This window comes from Malus sylvestris, chromosome 13 (genome assembly GCF_916048215.2).
Source record: "Malus sylvestris chromosome 13, drMalSylv7.2, whole genome shotgun sequence".
Lineage (NCBI taxonomy): Eukaryota > Viridiplantae > Streptophyta > Magnoliopsida > Rosales > Rosaceae > Malus > Malus sylvestris.
In genome coordinates, this window is record NC_062272.1 from 1,830,441 (window position 1) to 1,855,833 (window position 25,393).

The following is a 25,393-nucleotide window of genomic DNA, read 5'->3' on the forward strand; positions in this document are numbered from 1 at the left end:
GAGCACTCGTTTTCATCTGATACGGTGAGATCATCACATGATCAACGTTACAAACTCCCTTCCCATAATATTATAACATGCTCATCACATCAATCTCCAACTGATTTTTTGTTATGTTTAGATATATATGCGCGCGTGTATATATTAATAAATATACTGTGAATGATAGCAAGATTATAGGACTAGTCGTACTTAGGACACACACAACCATATATGCCTGATATTAAATCTTAATCAGATGAGGTTGAAGATGAAGATGAAGATGCATATGAACACTGCGTAACCAGAAATATTATTAAATTGGCTTGAAGATCTTGATGTTGTAGCTGCTCAACTGGAAGACTTTGGCCATCTCTAACCAAGCCAGCCAAAGAGTTATAAGCCAAAACATAACCCGTTTTGACACAAAACCCATCTTTAATAGAGGGCTTGGCCAAAAGAATTTGGGACCCACCAGGCCAAAATATAGCCAAATCGCCAGCTAGCCAGCCAGCCCTGAAAGTTGGGCCCAGCTGTGCTACTAGTTGACATCGCGTAGCCTTTTTGTTTTGTTTTGTTTCTTTCTTTTAAGACGAAATTTAAAAATTTTAATTTTTTCCTATAAATACCTAAGTCGTTTCTACACAATTTCTTACATCTTTTTCACCATTCCATAATATCTTACCTCATTTTAATGTCTAAGTTGTTAACAAGCAAGTAAAATTAAAATATTTAATAACATGAAACTTAAAACAACATTTAGGGACAAGTGACCCTCAAAATATGTCTGTAAACCTTATTTTAATACGGTAGTTTAATTCGATTAACCAATAAAATTAGAGAACAAACTTAAAATAATAAATTATTGAGAAAGCTAAAAAATAGCCCATTCGGTTGGAGATTGTATATAGATATAGCATGGCACTATTCATTATTATTATTATTATTTTGCATGGTTATAATCTGGACAGGGACTAAACTTAGCCCCTTCACTTGGAGATGATCTTAGCTCCTCTTTGTTTTGCTGTGGCTTGCAGTTTTCAGAACATCTTTTTTTGTCATATTTTTAGGAAGGCAAACTCCGTTGCTGATGTGTTATTGTCGATTGGTCATAGCTCTTCAAATGTGCGATGTTGGATTAGTCTCTTCACACTGATGCTCAGATGCCGTGGCAGTTAGACTGTTTAACTGTTGTTTGCCCTAGGAGCTTCTCTTTGTAATTTTCCTTTTTTTATTGAAAAAAAAAACAGAATTATTTGTATGGTGCTGGATATAATATAACCTAAGAACGTTGAATTAGTCAGTAATTATATTATGCATGTAACATACACACGCTAATGACGACATTATCGCAAGAGCTTTATTTTATTACTCAATCAGTAACAACATCCACCCTTGCGCTATAAGTTCCAAATTCGATTCCCCATTTCCTAATGGTCATTTATGTTAAAAAATGACGACAATATCGATATGTCATATTCTGAGGACGATTGGATTACTAACCTTGAGAGACACTTCAAGCTAATTTCAAAAATCTATATGTAAGGAAAAAAACTGCATGATGGATGTATAGTATGTGAGAGGTCGGTACAAGAAACCCTACGTAGGGGAGTCAATAATAGAAAGTAAAATATAATAATTTGTTGCTTGTGCGACCATCTAATTAAACAAGCTAAACAGCCCATTAAGTACATTTAAGTATGTCAAACCATTAAATATGTAAGTGAAATGCTGAAAACAAGAGATATCTAGAGTCCTAGAGATGTTTGAAGTGGGTTCAAAGCAATTCCATGCATAATTACTGATCGAGGAAGATATATTTGTATTTTGATTTCACTGAACTTCACGTATTTATTAAGAAACTCTTTTAGAATACGAGATTGTCTATATTTTGATCCCAACAAACCTTACAGTAATCTTTTTTTTTTTTTTTTTTAAAAAGGACCTTACAGTAATCTTTTTTCTTTTTTTAAAAAGAAGGACAACTGGTGGCAAATTACGGTTATTCACCTTTGCAATGGGTTTTGAACTCAAGACCTCCAGTTTTTAGTTTGCAAAAGTCTCGTAATCTTCTATTTACCACTGGACCATCAGTTCGTGGTTAAAAAAGGAACCTTACAGTAATCTTAACCAACGTGGAGAACTGCCCTAGTCACTAAAGGAAGAAAAAGAAACTCTACAATTCTCTAAAAATCTCTCAAATTCGGGCAACTCGGCTATCATTGGACTTGGCCCATTAAGCTTCTATCCAAACAAAACCATCATGGTCTCGGCTCATTACTTATCAATTAATCCGCACAATAAAACTCCCTAAACGCCCGTAACTAACTTTTCGCTTCCCCCCAACCTCGACAAATCCCATACCTCCACGTGTCCCAACTTAACCCGCCAAAAACAACGTCCCCATACAAATTCACGCTCCGAGTCTCCGACTCTGCAACCAAACCGCTACTCATTTGCAAACCAATCCTCTCCAACTCCAAGAAACGAAGAGACCTCCGTCAATGACCGCCTCCAAGGTCCTCCTCTCTTTCCTCCTCCTCGCCCTCTCATTCTTCTCTCTCTCCTCCGCCCTCCACACCCAAACCCTCATCAACGCCGCCGAAATCCTCTCAGATTCTGGCTACACCTCCATGTCCCTGACGCTCGACCTCGCCTCCCGCACACTCCTCAGTTCCCGCTCTCCTTCCCTCACCATCTTTGCCCCCAACGACGCCTCCTTCGCTCTTTCAGGCCAGCCGCCGCTGATCCTCCTCCAATACCACCTCCTACCCCTCCATTTCTCTCTCCGATCGCTAAAGTCCCTCCCTTTTGGCGCCAAGATAGCAACTTTACTCTCCGACCGCACTCTCACCGTTACCACTCTGCCGTCCGATCACCGCTTCTCGCTCAACAACGTCACCGTCACTGCTTCCCCAATTTTCGATGATGGGTCCCTGATAATTTTCGGAATTGACAGGTTCTTGGATCCGTATTTTCGGATTTCCGGTCCTATTCAGAGCTACATTCCAAAGAATCTCGGTTGCTTGGCCCCCAAGGAAAACCCAGATCAGACGATGGATCTCAGAGACGGTTACGTCCCCTTCAACGACGCCTCCGCCACCCTGAGATCCAAAGGGTGCTCTGTCATGGCGTCGTTTCTTGAACTGCAGTTTCATGGTTCTTTATTCAAGTTCCAGACGATGCTGACTGTGTTTGCTCCGTTTGACCAAGTTCTGATGAACCGGGTCGGGAACCTGACCGAGTATTCCTCCATCTTCCACCGCCATGTGGTGCCCTGCCGGCTTTCTTGGAGTGATTTGGTGAGCTTGAATGATGGTACGGTTCTGAGGACTAATCTGGTGGGGTTTTCGATGAATATCACCCGCTCCGATGACGTCTTGAAGCTCAACGGCGTGTCGGTTATCTTGCCGGAAGTTTACCACAATGGGTGGCTTATGGTGCACGGAATAAGTGAAGTTCTTGAGGTGCCAGAGAGAACTGAGGAAACAGATCGACCGGAACAAGTGACCGTGGCTTCACCTGAATTTGGTAACAGCTCCCCTGCGAATGAGAATACGATTGGTCACAGCCATTTTTTTACTTACAGGCATCCATAAACAATCTTGCTAGGGTTTCCTTTGATTCTGGTTATCTCAGTTGAATGCCTCGGTTTCTGTTAATGCTAGCTCTTTCTGCTCTTCAATTTGCGGAGTTAGGGTTCGTGGCGTTTTCGGATTTCTAGATTCGGCATATTTTTTTTTTCACCATGGTGATGTAAATTTAGGAACATATGATGAGCAAATGAATGCAATTGTAAATCTGTCAGTTCAGTAAACTCCATTCCGGTTCATGTTTGAGAATTCTGTAAATGTGTTTCATGAAAAGATTTTCGATGTAGTTTTCGAACGTTGATCTGTGCAACTTTCGTTTTCTGATTTCCTCCAAGTAATATGCAACGTTGTCAAACAATAGTACTACAATTTGAACACTGGATAAACAAAAATAAGCTCCAAAACTCTAATACGTCAGTCTTTAGCTGCCATCACTACATGTAGAATGGCACTTGGATATTACTCTTTAGCGCAACCCAACTAACGGAGTTTTCCTCAGTCTGTCAATCTTCAGACCCAAACTTATCACAACATCCTTTCTTCCCCCGTCGAGAAGCGATTGTTTCAAATTACTAAACAACTGCGCTGGAGGTCGAATACCGGCATCCAGCATCTCTTGAAAGTACTTGCAAGCGTCATCTAACTTATTCCCATGACACAAGCTGTTAATCAATGTGGCGAACATGTGCATTCCCGGCAGGACTCCTCTGGTCTTCATCTGATCCCAAACCTGCAATGCCATATCCATGCGCTCCTCGTTACAAAACATCCTCACCATGATTTCATACGTACTTACTGTTGGCTCACAGCCAGGATCCCTACTCATTTGCTGGAAAATGGAGTAAGCTTGTTCGGTTCTTCGAGCCTTTACCAAGTGATGCAAGATTATGTCGTAAGTTCGGGCATTGGGACCGATTCCACATTTCCTCATCTCATCCACCACCCTAAACGCATCCTGCATCCGCATCGACCAGCAGTAAGACCCCACAAGAGCATTGTACGTGGGTGCCTCCGGTTTGAAACCACTGGCTTTGTTCAGTTCAAAAAACTCAAGGGCTTCACTCAGCCTCTTTTCAGAACCCAACCCGTTAATCAAAATGCAGAATATATGAGGAGTAGCCTTGATATTCTTTGCCTCCATCTCGCGAAACAAGTCAATCGCTTCATCGTACTTCTTCGCTTTACAATGTGCATTGATCAGAATAGCATATGTCACAACATCCGCATCAAAACCCTCGTCCTTCATCTCTCGATAAACCTCATTCAACCTCAAAAAGTTCTGTTCTTGGCCCCATCCTTCCAATAAAATCGTGTACGACTTGATATCGGGTTCAAACCTTCTCTTCTTCATTTTATCAAACACCTCCTGTGCTCTCTCAACCTGCCTCGACTTGCTCAGAGTATCAATCAATCTATTGAAATCTGACCCTTCCACCTTCATTCCAAACTTCGCCATCTTCTCGAACGCATCAATGGCTTCCTTAACCTTCTTCACCCTCGCATATCGCCGTGAAATCAGCGCGAAAGTCTCTTTACTCAGCATCCCTTTGATCTTCATTTCATTCACCAATTCCCACATCATCTTGAACTGCTTGATCTTACCCAGAGCTTCGACCAACGCATTGTAGCTCTCCGTGCTGTGCTTAAACCCTTTCTGCTTCTCCGCCCACCGGAAAAACGAGAGCGCGAGGACGCCGGCGTTGCTGAGCTTCTTCAAGACCTCCACCACAAGCGTCGGCGACGCCTCGACCGAAGCGCCGTCGAGGAAGCTCTCGATTGGGGAATTAGAGCTGCTGGTGGATAGAATTTTACAGATTTTCTCAGCATCTTCTGAGACTTTGGGGTTTTTGAGAAGTGGGGTCTTGTCACCGGCGTCATCGAGCACTTGGGGTTTTTCCAGACCGTCGTGGATTGCTCTGTGAAAACTAGCAGTGCGGTTGCAGAGGAACCCGGATGGATTTTCGGTAGGGAGTGTTCGATTGTGAATGAAGTTTTTGGATAGTTTCGACACAAGAGGGAAAATTCGAGAGAGACCCATTTGAGAGCTTCGTGAGAACTGAGAAGCTTTGGTTAAATGGCTATATTTTGTCGGGTGTTTATTTTTGGCGGCATGACTAAATTCTAATTCTGATTAATCCCAACCGTTCATTTTATTATCACAAATAAAATGAACAATTCAGACTATGATATTTGTCGAGTTTATAAATATTTTGGTTACAAGTGATATTAATATAATAAATAGAAGGGTGGAAGGTTTAAACACGAGTCACGAGAATGAAGAAGAAAACCTATTAACAGGACAATTCACCAGTTACACCGTTAATCAAAGGAGTAGCGTTATTCACACACTCCTTTTTATCTCTCAAACATCCTTACTAAATTTTGTCGGTTGATCTTCTCAATACATTCGATCCGACGGTTGAAAATTAGGAAAGGAGTGTGAGAGATAAAAATGAACGCATGGAAAGCACCACCCAATAAAAAATGCAGAGAGTTGAAAAAATTGGCAACAAAATCAGAGGTGAAGAGATTCACGGTGAATTTAGAAGATCCAACCTATTAGAGTTGAAAGAGTGAATTTTTGATCCAACATTCAAAGAGGTCCGAACATAACCCGAGTCCGAAGCAGAACATACAACATCATGGAATGGCAGCACAAAGAGAGGGAGAGCCTCTTATGAACTCTGTTACTCAAGTCTGTAAGTGGCCATACTGTCGATAACAGGTACAGCTCAATACCTCAACCTAACTCGCTATGTTTCTCCCTTCTACCCTGCCTCCGCGCCCCTTTATAAACAATAGTCAAGCATGAGACCGGAAGAACCTAGAAAAAGAAGTGTGTTCTTAGGGGTCAAAAAATGTATCCTCGCGGTTGCCAGTCTTCCAAACTAATCATCGAGTTTAGCTTGCAGGAAAACCACACCGGGTATCTGGAGACATTTTCAATACAGACATCTTCATTGGCATTGATTTGTTTGCGCATTCCAGTCATCGAGAAGGTTAGTAATCGAGTCTTCGAGCTTCTTTGCTTGGGGCCCAGGCTTCAAGATATTGGCATCACTCCATTGAGTGCAAGGATCCATCCACCAACTTCTCCAGCCTGAGCACCATGCCCCCGGGGCAGCTCGATTTCTCCCACGCTTGAGGATCTTTTTATCAACCATGTCCAGCACACGGTCATCTTTCTTGAATTGTCGGGCAAAGGCAGCTCCACTTTGAGCCATTTGATCAAAATCCGAGGTGTTGAGAAAAAGGGGTTCCATTTTCGGGGGAGTGTCCCAGATCACGTATCTTAGATCACTGTTCACAGTAGTGTTCTTGAACTCTGGTGAATTGCATATAACTGAATGGAAATATCCTTCCTGGGACAACATCACATTTGTAAAGTACATAAGCAGGGTCCGGGGAAGGTTATCCCAACCATTAATGCAAAACTCCAGAAATGATCTGCTCAGGATGACCCACGGGGAGCCTGCAAATCACAAACGAATAGTTTCTAATTAGCAGTTCAATGCGTGGACAGCGTATCCATATGGGCAAATCTTACATAAAAGTGTGTTAGACTTTGCCTGTGAATACTTTAAAAGCGTCAGGGGTTTTCCGCTTCTCTGTAGCATGAAAAATTTGGCTCCTTCGAGCTAGGTATATCCCCGGATCAACTACAATTGGCTGGACCCTGTGCAACCTATATCAAAAATTTAAAAACACGGGTTCAGGTCCAACCAGAAACATGTTCCTCAGAAAACTAAAGCAAAACTTAGCGAAAGGGATTGCCTACTCTTTCCATCCAAGGTCGCTGGTGTGATCAATGAAATTGAGATCTCTTCTAACAGAGGAGAAAACATGCGACAGGTCTGAAAGTACAAAACAGAAGCAGAACTGAATAAGTTGGTCTGATTTGTGATTTATCAATAAAAAGTTAAAAACAGCACAATGAAAGCTATAACAATAACAACAGTAACAAGAACAAATTGGGCCATGAAATCTTCAAATAAGCCTTGGCACGGAACAAGTACAACGAACAAGAGGGAAATAGGTCATGGCACCCAGCAATGAAGTGAAGCATCGCCTCCTTAGACAAACAAGCTTCACAGAATTGTCAAAGAGGCGCACGACTCGCATTGTCACTGCTGTACGTTGTCATACGTACTAACAAGGAATCTAATAAGGGACCAGAAAATACTAATGACACAAGCTAAATTCCCCATATTGACCCAAGTGAAATTGACTGGACTTTAGTGGAAATACAAACATCAAACACTTTCCCCAAACTGGTCAATGACAGCCTCCTCCTATATATAAATGGCTCTAACAAAAATGGAAACTTTTCGTATAATTTAGCCTACATATAAGTACTTCTCCAGATAATCACTTTCCCCAACCCAAGAGCCAGATTCCTTCAGTCAATTTAAACAAATATTCAATAATAAATTGAATTTCCCAACAAAATCCAATCTTTAAATTGGCATACCGTCCTGAGTGATAAGTGGATAATCCATGGCGCTCAAGGTGACGAACCAATCCCACCCACTATCAACCTTCAGAAAAATCGCCGCCGCGTGCAAAGTGGTGGCAATATTGGAAGACCCCATGTACGTGATTCGATCAGGCTTGCCCACCACATCCACATTCCCAAATGCCTGAATTGCCGGCACAGCGTTGATAGCGGCGGCAAGACGGCGGCGCTCGTCTTCAGATTCGTCAGCCGAAAGATGCAACAAGTATCGATTCCGGGGATGGTAGACGGCGAGCAGCAGGCGGAAGATCCGAGCCCTATCGCCTCGGCCGCCCCATATGTAGTAAGCGAAAGCGGGCGGGTAGCGAGAGCCGTGCTGGACAATTGAAGGGAAGGGTTTGGGGGAGCTGAAGGCGGAGATGGAGGAGAGGAGGAGGAGGAGGAGGGAGAGGAATGTGGCTGAGAAGAGCGTAAGGAGCCATTTCTTCTCAGCTCCCATAGTGGGTCGGTTTCGATGGCGGCTCAGCTGGTTGTTGGCGGTGGAGAAACTGTTTGAAGATTGGGTCTTTAAAGATTGAGCTGCGGAAGAAGTAACAGTTTTCAATCATTCGTTATGTGTTGGATCAACTACCGTGAAATTTCATCTCTCTCTCTAACGCACACTTTCTCTCTCTAAAAAAATTGCTCTCTCTCTGGCTAACAGAGCGAGGGTTAGGGTTTCCAGGTCGGGATTTTGTTGCGACGAAGAAGAAGAAAGAGTTGATCGATTTTTTCCCTCTGGAGCTTTTTATTTGTTTGATTTGGTCTCATAAAAGTGCAAGTTCACACTCTCTCTGTCTTTTATTTTAAATTTAATTTCTCAGGTGGCCAAAAATAAAAAAACCATTGGAAGTGAAAAACATCCGACGCTCGTCAAACGGCGCGTGACCACACGTTCCTTTTTTCTCCTGGGTACTACAAATTTGTACAGTACGACAAGCGTTTGCATCCACCGCTCGCTTTTGGTAATTTCACTCGCGGGATTTGCTAATTCCACCGCGAAAGCTGAAGCTGAATAAAATAGCAAATTTGGTGGGTGGAAATAGAGATCTCCAAATTTGGTGGGTGGGAAATAGAGATCTTCAAATTTGGTGACCTGTATTAAGCGATGCGATTTGGGTTTTTTGAGAAATTTTTTAGTGTGATCGGAATAGGAGTAGTACATCACGTGTTTTTTTAGATAAGAGGTGAGAAATTTTATTTTTTAAATTATTAATTTTTTAACATACATATCTCACCATTAGTACAATGACACATGATATACCACTTTATGTACCGATCACACTAAAAAATCTCTCGGGTTTTTCAAGTAATGGCAGGTTCAAGATTGGTGGGTTTTATGACCAAAGCATAATTGCCCTTTTTAAGGACTAACTATAATTATTTATGAATTAGGGAATGTCGCGAGAATTTAAGAGCCATTGACGATAAAATATTATGATACATGAAAGAAAATATTTTCCATTTGTCGGCACACTAAAAAAATCTCTCCAAAATAACAACACTAGCAAGTTAGCTTTTCAATTTTAAAACAAGACCTATAATGTTAATAAAGTTTAATAAGATGCCGATGTTGTGTCATGCGTCAAGCAAAATAGCGAAACAAACTTTCGTAGGTCTACTTGACTAGGATAGCTCATAAACCCGATAAAAGCGTCACAAAGGAACATGAGATCGAATGTAATCAAAATATAAAAGCTCCAAGCTCTTGCTTTTTATGAATCAAAATTTGCACGTTCTTTTATTGTCAAAATTTTCAAATGAAATGTTGAACCCATACAAAGGTGTGGCTTATGACAAAACTTATGCGGCATCATTATCACGTTCTCACAAAATAATAGCATGTGTAAATAACGTTACGTATTATCTTCTGTTTTCTTCGAGCTCTGGTTACCTGCGTAAACATCTTTGGGACTGTTGACTGCCTTCGACAAACTTGCCCGAAAGATTATAGTTGCCCGATGTCTCAGATGGAGTTGACTGAATCGTCATCGCTGCCTGCATTATTACCACCACCATTTCCGCTGCCACTGCTGCTGCTGCTCCCACTACTACTTCCGCTACTGCTGCTCTCACTTCCGCTGCTACTTCCACTGCTGCTACTTGAACTAGAAGTCTCAGTTTTCCTTCCTTCTGCATTCCCCTCGTCACCAAAAATATCAGTGTGTGTTTCCCTTCCCTGGGTATTCATCACCTGGGCTCGAAGGGCTTCTGCAGCATTTGGCCCCTTGTCAACTTCATCACCGCTATCATCTACATCAGCAATCTCATTGTCACTTTCATTCTGATGGAGCATATTGATATCAAATCCAGCATTGGCTTCATCTTCAGCGGCATTCCCATCTTCCGGTGATATGCTACCAAAAAGGTCTTCAATATCTATATCCTGGTGTTCGTCGTCAACTTCTTCATTCTTAGGGCCTGGCGAAGCAGCAGATACGTTTGGTCGATCAGATGAGTAATCAACCACACCTTTATTGGCAGTTTTCGCACCTGTCGATTATGAATATACATAAGGATATATGATAACCGTGCAAACAAAATAGTTAAAACAGCAGCTGCTTCATTAGTTTCGGGACAAGACGCTGCATAGAGAAATAAAGACATCTGCAAGATAGAAACTTTCTACTTTAATGTTTTCAGTAGACTTCTAAAAGGCGAGATGAAGGTCATGTTAGCACATACATAAGCATATCAAAGTAGTATGACAGACAATTGGCGACCGATCAGTCATCATATGACCAAGAATCTAGCTACCCAATTGCTTCCCTCCGATTAATTCAGCTAAAAAACAAGTAAAAAGAAGTTTCTTACAGTCCAGGAAAAACTAACTGCTTAATTTTTGTAAAGTCATTCTTGACTTCAGAACTAAATAAATGGATAAAGCTCAGCCCATGAACACCTCTCCAAAGTTATCAAAATTTAAATCGGATTAACATAGTAACATTGAAGTTGGTAAACTATTGCAATACAAACATAGTACAACAACAACAACAACAACAAAGCCTTTTCCCACTAAGTGGGGTCGGCTATATGAATCCTAGAACGCCATTGCGCTCGGTTTTGTGTCATGTCCTCCGTTAGATCCAAGTACTCTAAGTCTTTTCTTAGAGTCTCTTCCAAAGTTTTCCTAGGTCTTCCTCTACCCCTTCGGCCCTGAACCTCTGTCCCGTAGTCACATCTTCGAACCGGAGCGTCAGTCGGCCTTCTTTGCACATGTCCAAATCACCGGAGCCGATTTTCTCTCATCTTTCCTACAATTTCGGCTACTCCTACTTTACCTCGGATATCCTCATTCCCAATCTTATCCTTTCTCGTGTGCCCACACATCCCACGAAGCATCCTCATCTCCGCTACACCCATTTTGTGTACGTGTTGATGCTTCACCGCCCAACATTCTGTGCCATACAACATCGCTGGCCTTATTGCCGTCCTATAAAATTTTCTCTTGAGCTTCAGTGGCCTACGACGGTCACACAACACGCCGGATGCACTCTTACACTTCATCCATCCAGCTCGTATTCTATGGTTGAGATCTCCATCTAATTCTCCGTTCTCTTGCAAGATAGATCCTAGGTAGCGAAAACGGTTGCTTTTTGTGATCTTCGCTAGATTGCTCCGGTCATTAGTGTGGATAAGTATATAAATGGATAGAGATAGGAAAGCAAACACAAGATGTACGTGGTTCACCCAGATTGGCTACGTCCACGGAATAGAAGAATTCTCATTAATGGTTAAGGGTTTACACAAGTACATAGGTTCAAGCTCTCCTTTAGTGAGTACAAGTGAATGATTTAGTACAAATGACATTAGGAAATATTGTGGGAGAATGATCTCGTAATCACGAAACTTCTAAGTATCGGAGTGTGGTGTCGTCTTGACTTGCCTTATCTGTCTCATAGGTAGATGTGGCATCTTCTCTGGAAGTACTCTTCCTCCATCCAGGGGTGGTATCTTTAACTGGTGGAGATGCACAAGGTAATGTATCAATTTCACTTGAAGCTTACTTGTAGTTTCAGGCTTGGTCAAGCGCGATACAAACCATGTAGGAGGAGTCCCCCAAGTCGCCGAGCTAGGGGGTCTGCTGAAAGAGGTGACAAACAAGGTAAGCAATCAGAGCTCCGACTGATTGTTCACCTTCTCCCCATCTTGCAGCAGCATGAAGGATAAAGAGAAGAAAAATGAGAAGAGATGATATGAGATACTTTTGCTTTTGAAGAAGTAACTTTCCACAGGCTTATTCTTGAACTGAGCTGGAGGGTTTTCTGGTTTCCTCCAGAGTATAAGGCCGACTGAAGAATTTGAGGGTCAAAACAAGTCCATCAAATCTAGAGTACGTTCCACCCTGCTGATATGAGATACTTTTGCTTTTGACAGAGTAATGGATGTATCGGCACGTGTGCTGTTACGCTTGTCTCCACATGCTTCCTTGTATCCTTCGCACTTGCCCTATCTGTTCCTCAAGCAGATGCGGAATCTTCCCTGGAAACATAACATGTTGAAGATGAGTACTCGAGAGCAATGCCAGGTAAGTAATCAGGTAAGGGGTTCCAGGCAGTCAGTTCCTGGCTGGAAGCCTGATTCCAAGTGCTGACTGATTGCTCTTTCTCCTTGTCTTGCAGGTAAAAACAAGGCCAAAGGGAAAGACAGGGAAAAAGCATGATATGGGATACTCTTGCTTTTAACCCTGATGATATGAGATATTCTTGCTCTAGTATAGCTTGTTTGCAGAGGTATTATCGGGGGGAAAGAAAGCTGAATATTTCGAAAGGCTTCGTTGGGAGTGCCCTCTCAGATATGATGAAGGGTTGAGCATTTTTGCAGGTCTGCCTGTCCGTTGGGGATGGAGGTCGACATATATAGGAGTCTCCCTAACAACAAGTAGTAATGCTATTCCTTTACCCTGCTTGGTCATAGCACGGTAGTGGGAGCTGCCAGTTTCACATGTTTTAACTCTGTCAGAGCACTTTGAAAAAGTGGTCTGTGGTATCTGGCTCTCGAGATTCGGAAAACGATGCCTCTTCGATTTTTGAGAAAGCAATCATGCTGGGGGTCTGGCTCTCGAGATTCGGAGAGCAGTGTCTCTTCGATTTTTGAGGAAGTAATCATGTTGGGAGTCTGGCTCTTGAGATTCGGAGGGCGGTGCCTCTTCGATTTTGGAGCAAGCAATCCTGTTGGGAGTGTTGTCTCAAATGTGAGTACAGGTTGGGCATGTTTGCTAGTCTACCTTGCCACGAAGCACAAAGGTTGACACACAGGGACTTTCCAATTATCCAGCAATGGTACTGTTCCTTTACCCTCTCTTCGCTTTTGAGAAAGTAGTCATGTTGGGAGTCTGGCTCTCGAGATTCGGAGGACGGTGCCTCTTCGATTTTGGAGCAAGCAATCTTGTTGGGAGTGTTTTCTCGAATGTGAGTAAAGGTTGGGCATGTTTGCTAGTCTACCTTGCCACGAAGCACAGAGGTTGACACACAGGGACTTTCCAATTATCCAGCAGTGGTACTGTTCCTTTACCCTTATGGGTAATAATATGGTAGCTAGACCTTCAAAATTTATGTGTCTAAACTTTGTTAGTGCTGTTTCTTTGCTATTCTTTTACCTTTCTTGGTCAGAGCGATGTAGTGGGAGCTGCAAGCTTCACGTGCTCAACTTTGGCAGAGAACTTTGGCAAAATTATCTGTGGTACCCATGAGCTATTGTTGCGTGTGACGGGTGCTGACAAGGCTAGAAAAGTAGGTGCCTCTTCGATTTCTGAGATCGGCCCTCGTGGTCTCTGAGCAGCCCAGCTTTTGAGAAAGCGAGCGCCTCTTCGATTGATTCGGAGAACGATGCCTCATCGATTTTTGAGAAAGCAATCATGCTGGGGGTCTGGCTCTCGAAGATTCGGGGAGCAGTGTCTCTTCGATTTTTTAGAAAGTAATCATGTTGGGAGTCTGGCTCTCGAGATTCGGAGGACGGTGCCTCTTCGATTTTGGAGCAAGCAATCTTGTTGGGAGTGTTTTTTCGAATGTGAGTAAAGGTTGGGCATGTTTGCTAGTCTACCTTGCCACGAAGCACAGAGGTTGACACACAGGGACTTTCCAATTATCCAGCAATGGTACTGTTCCTTTACCCTCTCTTCGATTTTTAAGAAAGTAGTCATGTTGGGAGTCTGGCTCTCGAGATTTGGAGGACGGTGCCTCTTCGATTTTGGAGCAAGCAATCTTATTGGGAGTGTTTTCTCGAATGTGAGTAAAGGTTGGGCATGTTTGCTAGTCTACCTTGCCACGAAGCACAGAGGTTGACACACAGGGACTTTCCAATTATCCAGCAGTGGTACTGTTCCTTTACCCTTGTGGGTAATAATATGGTAGCTAGACCTTCAAAATTTATGGGTCTAAACTTTGTTAGTGCTGTTTCTTTGCTATTCTTTTACCCTTCTTGGTCAGAGCGATGTAGTGGGAGCTGCAAGCTTCACGTGCTCAACTTTGGCAGAGAACTTTGGCAAAGTTATCTGTGGTATCCATGAGCTATTGTTGCGTGTGGGAAGTGGGTGATTGAACAGTAAGATTCATGTGTTTTCTACTTCCCCAGAAGTCTTCGACAAAATGCCCATAATTTCCGCAAAGCTGAGTGTGCGTGTGACAGGTGCTGACAAGGCTGGAAAAGTAGGTGCCTCTTCGATTTCTGAGATCAGCCCTCGTGGTCTCTGGGGAGCCCAGCTTTTGAGAAAGCGAGCGCCTCTTCGATTTCTGAGATCGGCCTTCGTGGTCTTTGAGCAGCCCAACTTTTGAGAAAGCAAACGCCTCTTCGATTTCTGAGATCAACCCTCGTGATCTCTAAGCAGCCCAGCTTTTGAGAAAGCAAACGCCTCTTCGATTTCTGAGCAGGCGCCTCTTCGATTTCTGAAGCTCCGTCGAGTGCAGATTTTTATAGGGGCTGGCATTAAGTTCCAAAGCACACTTGAATCTCCACCAGTAGAAGCTTCATTCTTGCACTTCTAAGATCTTGATTTGTCCGACCTCTTCTCTCTTCAACACCTTTGAAAATGTCTGGCCCCTCCGACCGTCGTTTTGACTTAAACCTTGTTGAAGAGGCAGCCCCGCCTTCTCCAGACAACATATGGCGCCCATCCTTCGTCTCCCCTACTGGTCCTCTTACCGTTGGGGATTCCGTGATGAAGAATGATATGACCGCTGCGGTGGTGGCCAGGAACCTTCTCACTCCCAAAGATAACAGACTACTTTCCAAACGGTCTGATGAGTTAGCTGTTAAGGATTCGCTGGCTCTCAGTGTTCAGTGTGCAGGTTCTGTGTCTAATATGGCCCAACGCCTATTTGCTCGAACCCGCCAAGTTGAATCATTGGCGGCTGAAGTGATGAGTCTCAAACAGGAGATTAGGGGGCTCAAGCATGAGAATAAACAGTTGCACCGGCTCGCACATGACTATGCTACAAACATGAAGAGGAAGCTTGACCAGATGAAGGAAACTGATGGTCAGGTTTTACTTGATCATCAGAGATTTGTGGGTTTGTTCCAAAGGCATTTATTGCCTTCGTCTTCTGGGGCTGTACCGCGTAATGAAGCTCCGAATGATCAACCTCTGATGCCTCCTCCTTCTAGGGTTCTGTCCAGTACTGAGGCTCCAAATGATCCCCCTCCGGTGCCTTCTCTTTCTGGGGCTCTACCGACTGCTGAGACTTCTCCTAAGCAACCTTTGTGAAGGCTCCCTCTTGTGTGTTTATTTTGACTCATGTATATGTACATATTTGTAGCTTATCGGGGATATCAATAAATAAGCTTTCCTTCATTTCAACGTATTGTGTTAAATACACCAAAGCCTTCTTCGCTAAGTTCTTTGAATTTTCTTTTGTTGAAGCTTGTATGTTGAAGCTTTCTGAGTGGAGCATGTAGGTTGGGGTAGTGTTCCCTTAATTTCCCGAGTGAGGAAAACTTCTCGGTTGGAGACTTGGAAAATTCAAGTCACTGAGTGGGATCGGCTATATGAATCTTAGAACGCCATTGTGCTCGATCCTGTGTCATGTCCTCAAACATAGTAATCACATAAAATTAACATGTAAGATAACCGTTGGGCGAGATTGAGAGGACCCTTTGAGCCGCCCCAAGTGAATCTAAATTGGGCTTGGTTATCTCGAACACATAGTCAAAGGTATTGAACTGAGGATCTCTAAGTATAACATCAAAATTGTGCATCAAAAGTGTATTGCCACTTGGAGAAATTAAGCACCCCAGTCTATAACACAAAACAACCGATCTTTACTAAGGAGAAAAAAATGACAAGAAGTTAAGTTCGGACAACACTCCTCTTTACCAGGAAATAAGTAAATGCATCGAGATTAATTCCAACACAAATATCATTATACGAAAAGGTTTTGAATTTGACTTTGTCAGTACTTATTCATTGCAATACCAAATCGCAATCACAATCAAATTCAGAACAAGTAAACATTATCAGAGAACGCACGGCCCATACTGTTCTAAATTGCATACAGAGCTTCATTTAGTGAAATGCTACTAAAGAACAAGCAATGTCTACTCAACTTTAATCATGGAATTATGAAGTTTAATTTCGATAATCTCAAGAGATCGAAAAGCATTCTTTGAGAAGCTATAAATTCGATGAATACGCTTATTTTGAAAACAAAAAAGAAAAGAAAAAAGTAGCATGAAAACAAACCTGGATTTTCAGGCACGCCAACATCTATCCGTTCCACCTCAACCTGATGAAACAGAAAACGAATCAAAAGATTGCAAATTTCAGCTGCTTTTCCATTAACCAAAACAAAAGATTCAATCTTGAATCATAATTTCCAATAACCAATAACTCACCGGCACGGCGGGGAATGCAGTTCTACCAGGATGATACTGATGCGATAGCTTGGGCGCCTTGCCTACTGGGGACAGCTGCGGGTCCACGGCCATACCAGCCGCCGATTCCCCAGGCTGACGGTCATGCCGAAGCTGCTTCACGGCGCGGTGAAGCCGCTCCAACCGAAACGTCTGGCCGTCAAAGAACAAAACGGCGTCGTTGTCCTTGTACTCCTCGCTGCTCCCCTTGAACGTGACATTGGGTTTCCCCAATTGGTTGTTCTGAAATTCGACCGCAACCCTATTGTCCTTGGTCTTCTTCAGCGCCCCGGGCTTCGTCTTGTCGATCGACGCCGGTTTGAATTCGTCTGCGGGCCAAAAATCAAAAGAATCGAAAGGAATTAAAAAAGACGTGGATTTTCTCTCCAACCAAACAGTATAGGATTGGATATGATAGGACGGGATAAATACTTACATCGGAGAGTGCAGTACTTGTTGGCGGAGTCGTCTTTGAAGGAGGGGCCGAGGGTTAGGTTGTACCAGCGATTGGGCTGGGGGCCGGTCTTGGGCTCTTCCTTGGAGTTGCTCGCCATTGTTTGGTGGCGGAGAATGTTTCAGGCGAACGCGGGACGGCGGATGTGGGGCCCACACCCTGCTGACATGGCAAGATGATCGGATCGACGATGGCAACTCAGGTGGAGTCTGGAGCGGAAAAGGAATCCATTGTGGGAGAAGGAGACAACGACGGATGGTCTCCACGGACAGCAGGCGTGTTTAGTGTTTGTCTACAGTTTACTGGGGACAACAAATAAATTCGATTCGCACCAACCCGACTCGGACGGGTTTGGGTCGGATTATGCGTGGAAGTTGAACAACCCAAATCCGTATATGTTACCCGTGTGTGGTGGGCTAGCCCAATACGTTCGTAGAGCAACCCAAATGTCCGGCCCAAACCCCTCTTATCCTCAAAGGGGACACGCGTCGCTCATGGGAGACTCATTCTGTTGAACATTCTGGCAAACGACGTCGTTCGGGTTCGTACTCCGAATTTTATCTCTTCACTGTAAGCAACGAACTCAGAACCCACGGGGTCAGGCGTGAAGCTCAGTCTCCAGCTGTAGCAAAAGAAAGAAGAAAGCCGAGAGTGGTTCGCTGAAATGGTTCAATCAGGCGGGAAAAATGTGGGCCAGATGATTTTAGGCATCGGCGGCAGCGGCCTGGGCCAGGCCCTTGCCGCCGTCGCCGCAGCTCTCTTGCTCCGCCTCATCTCCGGCCCAGGCCCAGCACTCTCACCGGAGGCTGACGCCGGCGACGACCACACTGATGTGATAGACGACGAAGCGGAAACTCCGGATGTCGGAAAAGTGGTTCCGGTCACAATCCGGTGGCGCAACATCAACTGTTCCCTCTCTGACAAATCCTCCACAGCTGTAAGTTTTCAATCTTTCATTAATTTTCATGTGAAATTTCCCGTTTCGACCTGTTTGCTTACCGAGAAAATGTGCAGGATAGAAGATTAAATTTCCTTAATTTTGAATGCTTAGGTCCGATTTCTGCTTAAAAACGTGAGCGGAGAAGCGAAACCAGGGAGACTACTGGCGATTATGGGGCCGTCAGGGTCAGGAAAGACGACGCTGCTGAATGTACTCGCGGGTCAGCTTGCTGCGTCACCGCGGCTGCGTTTATCGGGATTGTTGGAGGTCAATGGCAATCCTCGTCCAAACAAAGCCCATAAGTAAGCTTTTGTTTAAGTTTCATGGCTTGTTTTATGGTTTTTATTGGAATTTGTGCTGATTATATGGTTCTCATTTGTTTAATTTTGTGTTGGGGGGGTTAAGGTTTGCTTATGTGAGACAGGAGGACCTGTTTTTCTCGCAGCTGACGGTGAGAGAGACGTTGTCTCTTGCCGCGGAGCTGCAGCTTCCGGAGATATCTTCCTCCGAAGAAAGATTAGAGTATGTGAACAGCCTGTTGTTCAAGTTGGGATTGGTAAGAATGCATCGATGACTGATTTTTTTGCTATAAAAATTTCATGCCATGAGAGTGTACGAATTTTGAACTTATTGGGAAATGATTAAGGTACTGATTGTAAGCTTATTCAGTTCGTTTTTTAATTTTGGGTTTGTTTTGTTTATTGCAATAGATTAGCTGTGCTGATACCATTGTTGGTGATGTGAAAGTCCGAGGAATCAGTGGGGGTGAAAAGAAACGACTGTCTGTGGCATGTGAGCTGATTGCAAGCCCCTCTGTTATATTTGCTGACGAACCCACTACTGGTAAGCAAGCCTCGATTGCTAGCATTTACTGGAGATTGTGTCTTTATTTTCTTGTAGAAACAGGAAGCAGAACATTTTACTTACATTGTTTGACACAATATACCTTATTACCTATGGTGCTTCTAGGACTTGATGCTTTCCAGGCAGAGAAAGTAATGGAAACCCTTCGACAGCTTGCACAGGATGGACATACTGTAATCTGCTCCATACATCAGCCTAGAAGTTCTGTGTACAGTAAATTTGATGACATCGTGTTGCTAACAGAGGGTGCACTTGTCTATGCTGGTCCTGCACATGATGAACCACTAGCATACTTCTCTAAATTCGGGTTGGTGACTATGTCTGGTACCAAATGCTGTCTTTTGCGCACGCACCATGCTTAGATATTAACTTTCTCCATTACAAAGATGTGGCTTAAACCTTAAGTTGGGATAATTGGACATTGGCTACGTAGATTTTGCAATATGGGACATGTCTAGGCGATATATTGTGTGGCCCAGAGTTTGATAAGGGTAGATATATTAACCACATTCTTTTAGACCGGAAGATATCTTTCGATTTGTGGCTGTAAATTTGTGAAAGTTTAAACTAATTGTTGGTTTATCCAACAGGTACAATTGCCCAGATCATGTGAACCCTGCCGAGTTTCTAGCTGATCTCATATCCATCGACTACAGTTCTGCCGAAAGTGTCTACTCTTCTCAGAAAAGAGTAGATGCTCTTGTTGAATCATTTTCACAACAAGCATCACTAGTTCTCTATGCAACTCCGATTACAAGAAGGGGAGTGTCCAACAAAGGAACAGAGTTCAGCACGAAAAACAGAGTTCAGAAGAAGGGAGGTTGGTGGAGGCAATTCCGGTTGCTCCTAAAGCGTGCATGGATGCAGGTAAGACCTTTTGCTTTGTACTTAATTATTAGTCTCAAGAACAGACAAAAACAAGAATAGCTCAATGTGCATAGTAAATTAGTTCACTTTGGTTTAGAGATTGTTTTAGTTGTTTCCTTTATAATGCCAGACAAAGCTTTGCAAGAATATAACTTGTTATCAACCTAACACCCACACTTTTTAAGTAGCATGTTAGAACTCAACAGTAAGGCAGATATTCATCTATGTAGGTGTGTTCGAACCTTGCATGATGAATTGGGCTGTTTTATGATTAAACTCCAGTTTCTTATTCTGTCTGATTGACTAAACAAACTGATTAGGCTTCTCGTGACGGACCAACAAATAAAGTTCGGGCAAGAATGTCAGTTGCATCAGCAGTCATATTTGGGTCAGTTTTTTGGAGAATGGGAAGATCTCAGACATCAATACAAGACAGAATGGGATTGCTTCAGGTGTGAATTTTTTTTTTATACATGATTTTGAGACGTTTTTACCTTTATTTTTTTTATCAAGTGTGTGAATTGGCAAAACTGGCTATAAGCACTATTGTTTTAGTTCCTGAATCAACTTGCATAGAGACACTCCTCGTTTCCTGCAGTGACAATCTCTTCTACAAAATTTGATTATATGATTATGAGCTTTACATGTAAAAGAATGAAAGTTTTTTTGTAAGGTGAATATTCAAAAAGTTTATTGAAGACCAGTGTCTCTATATAAGTTTTTAACTTCCTTTGGTCCTACTTATGGATATTTTCTCTCAGGTTGCTGTAATAAACACGGCAATGGCTGCTCTCACAAAGACTGTGGGTGTGTTCCCGAAGGAGCGTGCAATAGTAAATAGAGAACATGCTAAAGGGTCTTATACATTAGGACCCTATCTTCTATCTAAGTTGTTGGCTGAGATTCCTGTTGGATCAGCATTTCCATTAATGTTCGGCGCCATTTTGTACCCCATGGCTCGTCTTCATCCTACTTTATCGAGGTTATCTACATCATTGTTATGAATGTCCAACATGAGATGATGTTCTGTAACCTCCTTTTCTTCAAGTGTTAAGTAAATTCTTTAATTTGGGTTGCAGTATGAGACGCAATTACCAATCTGGTAACTGTAACACAGAATCACACCTGCACGCACGATATATAAGGAAGCTGTCACGGTTCCCAATAATAGAGGCAATAAATCCCTTACTAGACATGTGGAAACTAATATCTGCCTAAGCATGTACTTGCCATATTTTAGACTGTACATTATGAATAAGCTGAGCGGTTTCCCTTTGCCAAAATCAATAGATGCATATCAGGGATTCAGGGTGATTGGGCAATCAGTAAGCGGGGAGTAGAAAAGGAGTTGGAATTAAAAATGTCAGGGTTCTGTATACCTGTATAGGATACTTACTGTTCATTGGTTGGTAATTTCTTTTTGCAAATTTTATTGTTGTGAAAACTGAAAAGTGGCCTCATTAAGATTGATGACAAGGTTTACGTGCAATTTTGTGGCCTTTTAGATTTGGGAAGTTTTGTGGTATTGTGACGGTGGAATCTTTTGCGGCCTCTGCTATGGGTCTAACCGTTGGCGCAATGGTTCCAACCACTGAAGCAGCTATGGCTGTGGGACCTTCACTTATGACAGTTTTTCTTGTATTTGGAGGCTATTATGTCAATGCAGAGAATACACCAATCATCTTTCGTTGGATTCCTAGTGTCTCTCTAATTAGATGGTAAGATCAAAGATCACTTGCCATTTTCCTGAAGGAAAGAAGAAGTCCATTGATTGCTTATCTAGATCATATGATACAATTAAGTATTGTTTCCTTTACCTTACGATTGTATATTGCAGGGCTTTTCAAGGTCTTTGCATCAATGAGTTTAGGGGTCTTCAATTTGATCATCAGCATTCCTACGATATTCAAAACGGAGAGCAGGTACAAGGAGAACCCTGTTTGAACTTTCAGGAAAATAAACCGTCTGCTCTTTATTAATAGAACCTAATACTACGTAGGAAGCATAGGCGTAAACCCTTTGCACTAGTATCACAATTTTGTACTTCCATGTGTATGGTTCTTAAAATTAACACAGTATCGTTGATTGAGAAATGCTTCCTCCACAGCCATATCTAGCTATAGGTGTTGGGATTTGGTGATCAGTATCCTATCTCATATGAATATTTTTCCTACTCATGAAGTAGATAATTTTGCCACTGATATTTTATATCTAAGACCTTCTACTTTGTTTCCTTCTTATTTTGCAGGCACTTGAACGCATCTCCTTCGGAGGAAGTCACATCAGGGAGACATTGGTAGCTCAAAGTAGAATACTGTTGTTTTGGTATAGCACCACTTACCTTCTCCTTCAGAAAAACAAACCGAAATACCAGCTGCTGGAGGCCGCACCTCTTGACCAAATCCAACCAGCGGTGCAACCTGAGCTCTTAAATACCGAACAAGATGAACAAAACGAGCCAAAGGAAGTAAATGAACAACCCCTAACGGTTGAAAAGGTCGAATTAAACCAGCCACCAAGTGAATCACCTCCAATTGACTTTGTCCTAGAAGGTTTGTGATTACTTGGGCATTAGTAGTGTTGTTATGAGATGTGCCACTATTTATTAATCTATTTCATACAGGTGCTAAGTAAAGGAGATATGTTAGCAAATAAGGGAGCCTCGTGCCTTTTTCTGTCCCAATGAGCCATATTTCCTATGCAACAAGACGATTGACGATGATTAATCGTGTTGCAGTATTGTATATCCAAATCAACTTAGAAATCATAGCTACCACCTTGCAATTGATGAAGATGTATGTCTTTCGTATATGATCATGGCAACCCGGTGTAGACGTATTTCCGTGGGATCTTTTTCAGTATTTTGTGTCAAGAGAAAGGCATGATTTGCACTACTATCTTTCTGTTAGTTCATTACTTATCATGCAAAAGCTTTTCTATGTTATCCAAGTTTTCAATGTACTACAGATTAGGCCAGTTGGTTACGACAGGCACACAACCGCACATTGCTCTTTTGAGCTCAAGTTTGAGTCTTTGCCTCGGTAGATTTGTAATTTAGAAAGTTACATTGGCCTAGGTCAAAATAATAATAATAATGTGTGTGTATATATGTATGTTGCATTGGCATAAAAATTAAAAATAAAAATAAAAAAAAAAACGTGCCTTTCATTCAACGCTACCTAACCGTCTACAGAACAAATCTTTTTAACATTGTCATGTTGCTGTTGGCATCCATCTGTTTATGTAGCTTCGAAGATTGAGTTCTTCTAAAACACGATGCGAAATTGGTCAAACTGTCCTCGTAAGATGTGTTACATTAATGCTCGTTTGAAATTATTTTTAAAATCATTGAAAGCGTTTTGATAAAAACAAAATTTTTTAAATCAATTATTAGTAAAAATATAATTAAATTTAAAAAAAAAAACATTTGAGTGCCTTCAGTTCTTTTTACAGTTATTTTAAAAGCGTTTTCAGGATAACCATGATATGAGATCTTTCAACTTTATCGGAAAGTGTGTCGGAAAAGAAAATGAGATGGCGGCTGCTGACACGGATAAAAAACGGTTACGCAAAATGTATAAAATCAATGGATTAGAATTGGTTTGCCGTCCCCATCACAATATAACTTCCAAAACAAGAAACTTCTTCCAGGGTTCACTCTCCTCAAGTTCAAAGAATCCAACCCCAAAAAAGCCACGCGCAATTTGCCACATGTCACTCCTACGCGGTCTCTCTCTCTCTCTCTCTCTCTCTCTCTCTCTCTCTCTCTCTCATTGGTAGCATCTATATATATGTACCTTGCACGTACCTCGTTGGCAAACAAAAACATACATCAAACTTTGGAAAAGCTAAAAGCTTAGTAACCATGTCTACAGCAATGCTAATCACTGCACTTCACTCAGCTCTTCCACCGCCGCGGCATCTCAACTCCGGCTGTAACCGAAAGACGGGGTTGTTGGAAATACGGCGTAGGCATTGTCCTATGACGATTTCTGCGTCGTCGCGTGGTCATGATAACTACGACGGCAGACTTGTGGACGAGGACATGATTGTGCTTCGAATGCGAATTCGCGACGCGGAGATGCAGGACGATGATCACCAACCGCCGTCGAACTGGATGCAGTGGGAGAAGCAATATTATGCACACTACAACTCGGACATCTGCGAAGGCGTGGGGTTGCTGCAATCCCAATTGATGAACACTAGGCCTAGCGTGGCGTTGGGAATGCTTGCTCTTGTTACACTCAGCGTGCCCGTATCCGCGGCTGCTTTGATGTTCCCGTTGCTGGACATTTTCAAGGGGATCTTAGCCAATGGGAATATTCACTTTTAGTTCAAGCATGCGTGGCTTCATTGGCTTCTGTAAATAGATACACATATTAATTATTTATTTAAATTTTTTATTTTTTGGAAAATCGTTCACTCGTGTATGTATATTGAATTAATTTGTATTAGATCGTGTTAAAGAGACTAAATTTATAGACAAAATTTGCAAACTAAATGATGTGTTACTAATAGAAAATGAGTACGTTTATCAATCATCATCTTTCACATTATTTAGTTTAACAAATTTAGTCTCCATAGCATTACTAATTTGTATTAGTTATTTTTCACCAAAAACAAAATTTCATTAGATATGTTTCATATAGTGATAACTTGGCAAAGTTCAGCACATGCAATTTAATCAAATTTCGACTCACAAAACCCAAATTAATTAGCCCTTGATTTAGTGGTTCTTTCTCCCGAACTTCAAACGAGTTCCTGATTCATCAAATAACATTTTATGGGCATCTTGAAATCATCATTAATGCCAACAGTATTTTCCTTGTTTGCTATACGAACGTTTTTTGTTTTTCCAGGTGGGTTTTGCTGCTGCTGGAAATTAACTAGCTTCCTCAATTATATTTAGGTTCTCCTTGTTCTCAGTTAAGCTACCTGTAATTAACCAGTATATAATAAGATATGGAATTTGTATGTTCTTGCTCGTGGCTTCCACTTCATCGTATTTGTTTGTTCAAAAATTAAAAGAAAACCATAATTATAAACAATCAAGTTTTATGAGTACCAAATAAGTAACAATATAATCGCCGTCCAAGTCGAGCCAACCACGCCGGTGGGGTCTCCAAATTCAACTCCCAAGAACCTCCCCAATAATTTACAATATAATAAACGAAAGTTCCTTTCATTTGTTTATATATTCCAGGAAGGAAACAAGATGCATGTTGGGCAAATGTAACTTCCAGTTCCCGACTCCCTGTGCCAACATTTTAATTTTTTATACATGATATGGTATAGGAAATTGTCTAAAATGATAAGAAATCAAATTGTAGTTCTTTTACGAATTAAAAAGAATA

General features: G+C 42.1%; 6 protein-coding genes across 7 annotated transcripts; 3 read left to right on the plus strand and 3 right to left on the minus strand.

The window, feature by feature from the left end:
- Positions 1 to 2,483: 2,483 nt before the first annotated feature.
- On the plus strand, positions 2,484 to 3,578 carry LOC126596730 (putative fasciclin-like arabinogalactan protein 20). The gene has a single exon (XM_050263404.1). The coding sequence runs from the start codon at positions 2,484 to 2,486 to the stop codon at positions 3,576 to 3,578; it is 1,095 nt and encodes a 364-aa protein (XP_050119361.1).
- Positions 3,579 to 3,847: 269 nt separating this feature from the next.
- On the minus strand, positions 3,848 to 5,976 carry LOC126597114 (pentatricopeptide repeat-containing protein At1g71060, mitochondrial-like). The gene has a single exon (XM_050263887.1). It carries the CDS (start codon positions 5,608 to 5,610, stop codon positions 4,039 to 4,041), a length of 1,572 nt encoding a protein of 523 aa, XP_050119844.1. The 5' UTR covers positions 5,611 to 5,976; the 3' UTR covers positions 3,848 to 4,038.
- A 155-nt stretch (positions 5,977 to 6,131) lies between these two features.
- Positions 6,132 to 8,840, minus strand: LOC126597115 (beta-glucuronosyltransferase GlcAT14A-like). Its single transcript, XM_050263888.1, has 4 exons — positions 8,044 to 8,840; positions 7,351 to 7,426; positions 7,142 to 7,257; positions 6,132 to 7,044 (listed from the first exon to the last, which is right to left on the minus strand). The coding sequence occupies exons 1-4, from the start codon at positions 8,525 to 8,527 to the stop codon at positions 6,530 to 6,532; spliced, it is 1,191 nt and encodes a 396-aa protein (XP_050119845.1). The 5' UTR covers positions 8,528 to 8,840; the 3' UTR covers positions 6,132 to 6,529.
- A 939-nt stretch (positions 8,841 to 9,779) lies between these two features.
- LOC126595999 (uncharacterized) lies at positions 9,780 to 17,669 on the minus strand. The gene is made up of 4 exons (XM_050262420.1): positions 17,351 to 17,669; positions 16,897 to 17,243; positions 16,745 to 16,787; positions 9,780 to 10,560 (listed from the first exon to the last, which is right to left on the minus strand). Exons 1-4 carry the CDS (start codon positions 17,466 to 17,468, stop codon positions 10,034 to 10,036), a joined length of 1,035 nt encoding a protein of 344 aa, XP_050118377.1. The 5' UTR covers positions 17,469 to 17,669; the 3' UTR covers positions 9,780 to 10,033.
- A 273-nt stretch (positions 17,670 to 17,942) lies between these two features.
- Positions 17,943 to 22,936, plus strand: LOC126595998 (ABC transporter G family member 7). 2 transcript variants are annotated; one of them, XM_050262419.1, is made up of 12 exons: positions 17,944 to 18,305; positions 18,420 to 18,610; positions 18,714 to 18,864; positions 19,019 to 19,151; positions 19,278 to 19,479; positions 19,763 to 20,039; positions 20,360 to 20,491; positions 20,801 to 21,021; positions 21,545 to 21,757; positions 21,877 to 21,961; positions 22,288 to 22,591; positions 22,663 to 22,936. In XM_050262419.1, the coding sequence occupies exons 1-12, from the start codon at positions 18,033 to 18,035 to the stop codon at positions 22,671 to 22,673; spliced, it is 2,193 nt and encodes a 730-aa protein (XP_050118376.1). In that variant the 5' UTR covers positions 17,944 to 18,032; the 3' UTR covers positions 22,674 to 22,936. The 2 variants fall into 2 exon arrangements, 1 of the variants encoding a protein (XP_050118376.1); XR_007613797.1 differs by lacking the exons at positions 21,877 to 21,961; positions 22,288 to 22,591; positions 22,663 to 22,936 and having other exon boundaries at positions 17,943 to 18,305; positions 20,801 to 21,444; positions 21,545 to 21,732.
- Positions 22,937 to 23,842: 906 nt separating this feature from the next.
- On the plus strand, positions 23,843 to 24,540 carry LOC126596000 (uncharacterized). The gene has a single exon (XM_050262421.1). The coding sequence runs from the start codon at positions 23,905 to 23,907 to the stop codon at positions 24,370 to 24,372; it is 468 nt and encodes a 155-aa protein (XP_050118378.1). The 5' UTR covers positions 23,843 to 23,904; the 3' UTR covers positions 24,373 to 24,540.
- Positions 24,541 to 25,393: the final 853 nt, after the last annotated feature.

What these genes read in the sequence shown, in the direction of transcription:
- LOC126596730 (XM_050263404.1), top strand. Translation starts at nt 2,484, where the DNA reads ATGACCGCCTCCAAGGTCCTCCTCTCTTTCCTCCTCCTCGCCCTCTCA.
- LOC126597114 (XM_050263887.1), bottom strand. Translation starts at nt 5,610, where the DNA reads ATGGGTCTCTCTCGAATTTTCCCTCTTGTGTCGAAACTATCCAAAAAC.
- LOC126597115 (XM_050263888.1), bottom strand. Translation starts at nt 8,527, where the DNA reads ATGGGAGCTGAGAAGAAATGGCTCCTTACGCTCTTCTCAGCCACATTC. An exon ending in AGCGACCTTGGATGGAAAGA is followed by an intron (nt 7,258 to 7,350) that starts GTAGGCAATCCC and finishes TTTTTGATATAG; the next exon opens with GTTGCACAGGGTCCAGCCAA. An exon ending in CGCTTTTAAAGTATTCACAG is followed by an intron (nt 7,045 to 7,141) that starts GCAAAGTCTAAC and finishes TGTGATTTGCAG; the next exon opens with GCTCCCCGTGGGTCATCCTG.
- LOC126595999 (XM_050262420.1), bottom strand. Translation starts at nt 17,468, where the DNA reads ATGGCGAGCAACTCCAAGGAAGAGCCCAAGACCGGCCCCCAGCCCAAT. An exon ending in CTGCATTCCCCGCCGTGCCG is followed by an intron (nt 16,788 to 16,896) that starts GTGAGTTATTGG and finishes CTGTTTCATCAG; the next exon opens with GTTGAGGTGGAACGGATAGA. An exon ending in TGGCGTGCCTGAAAATCCAG is followed by an intron (nt 10,561 to 16,744) that starts GTTTGTTTTCAT and finishes CATAATCGACAG; the next exon opens with GTGCGAAAACTGCCAATAAA.
- LOC126595998 (XM_050262419.1), top strand. Translation starts at nt 18,033, where the DNA reads ATGGTTCAATCAGGCGGGAAAAATGTGGGCCAGATGATTTTAGGCATC. An exon ending in CTGACAAATCCTCCACAGCT is followed by an intron (nt 18,306 to 18,419) that starts GTAAGTTTTCAA and finishes TTGAATGCTTAG; the next exon opens with GTCCGATTTCTGCTTAAAAA. An exon ending in GCATACTTCTCTAAATTCGG is followed by an intron (nt 19,480 to 19,762) that starts GTTGGTGACTAT and finishes TTTATCCAACAG; the next exon opens with GTACAATTGCCCAGATCATG.
- LOC126596000 (XM_050262421.1), top strand. Translation starts at nt 23,905, where the DNA reads ATGTCTACAGCAATGCTAATCACTGCACTTCACTCAGCTCTTCCACCG.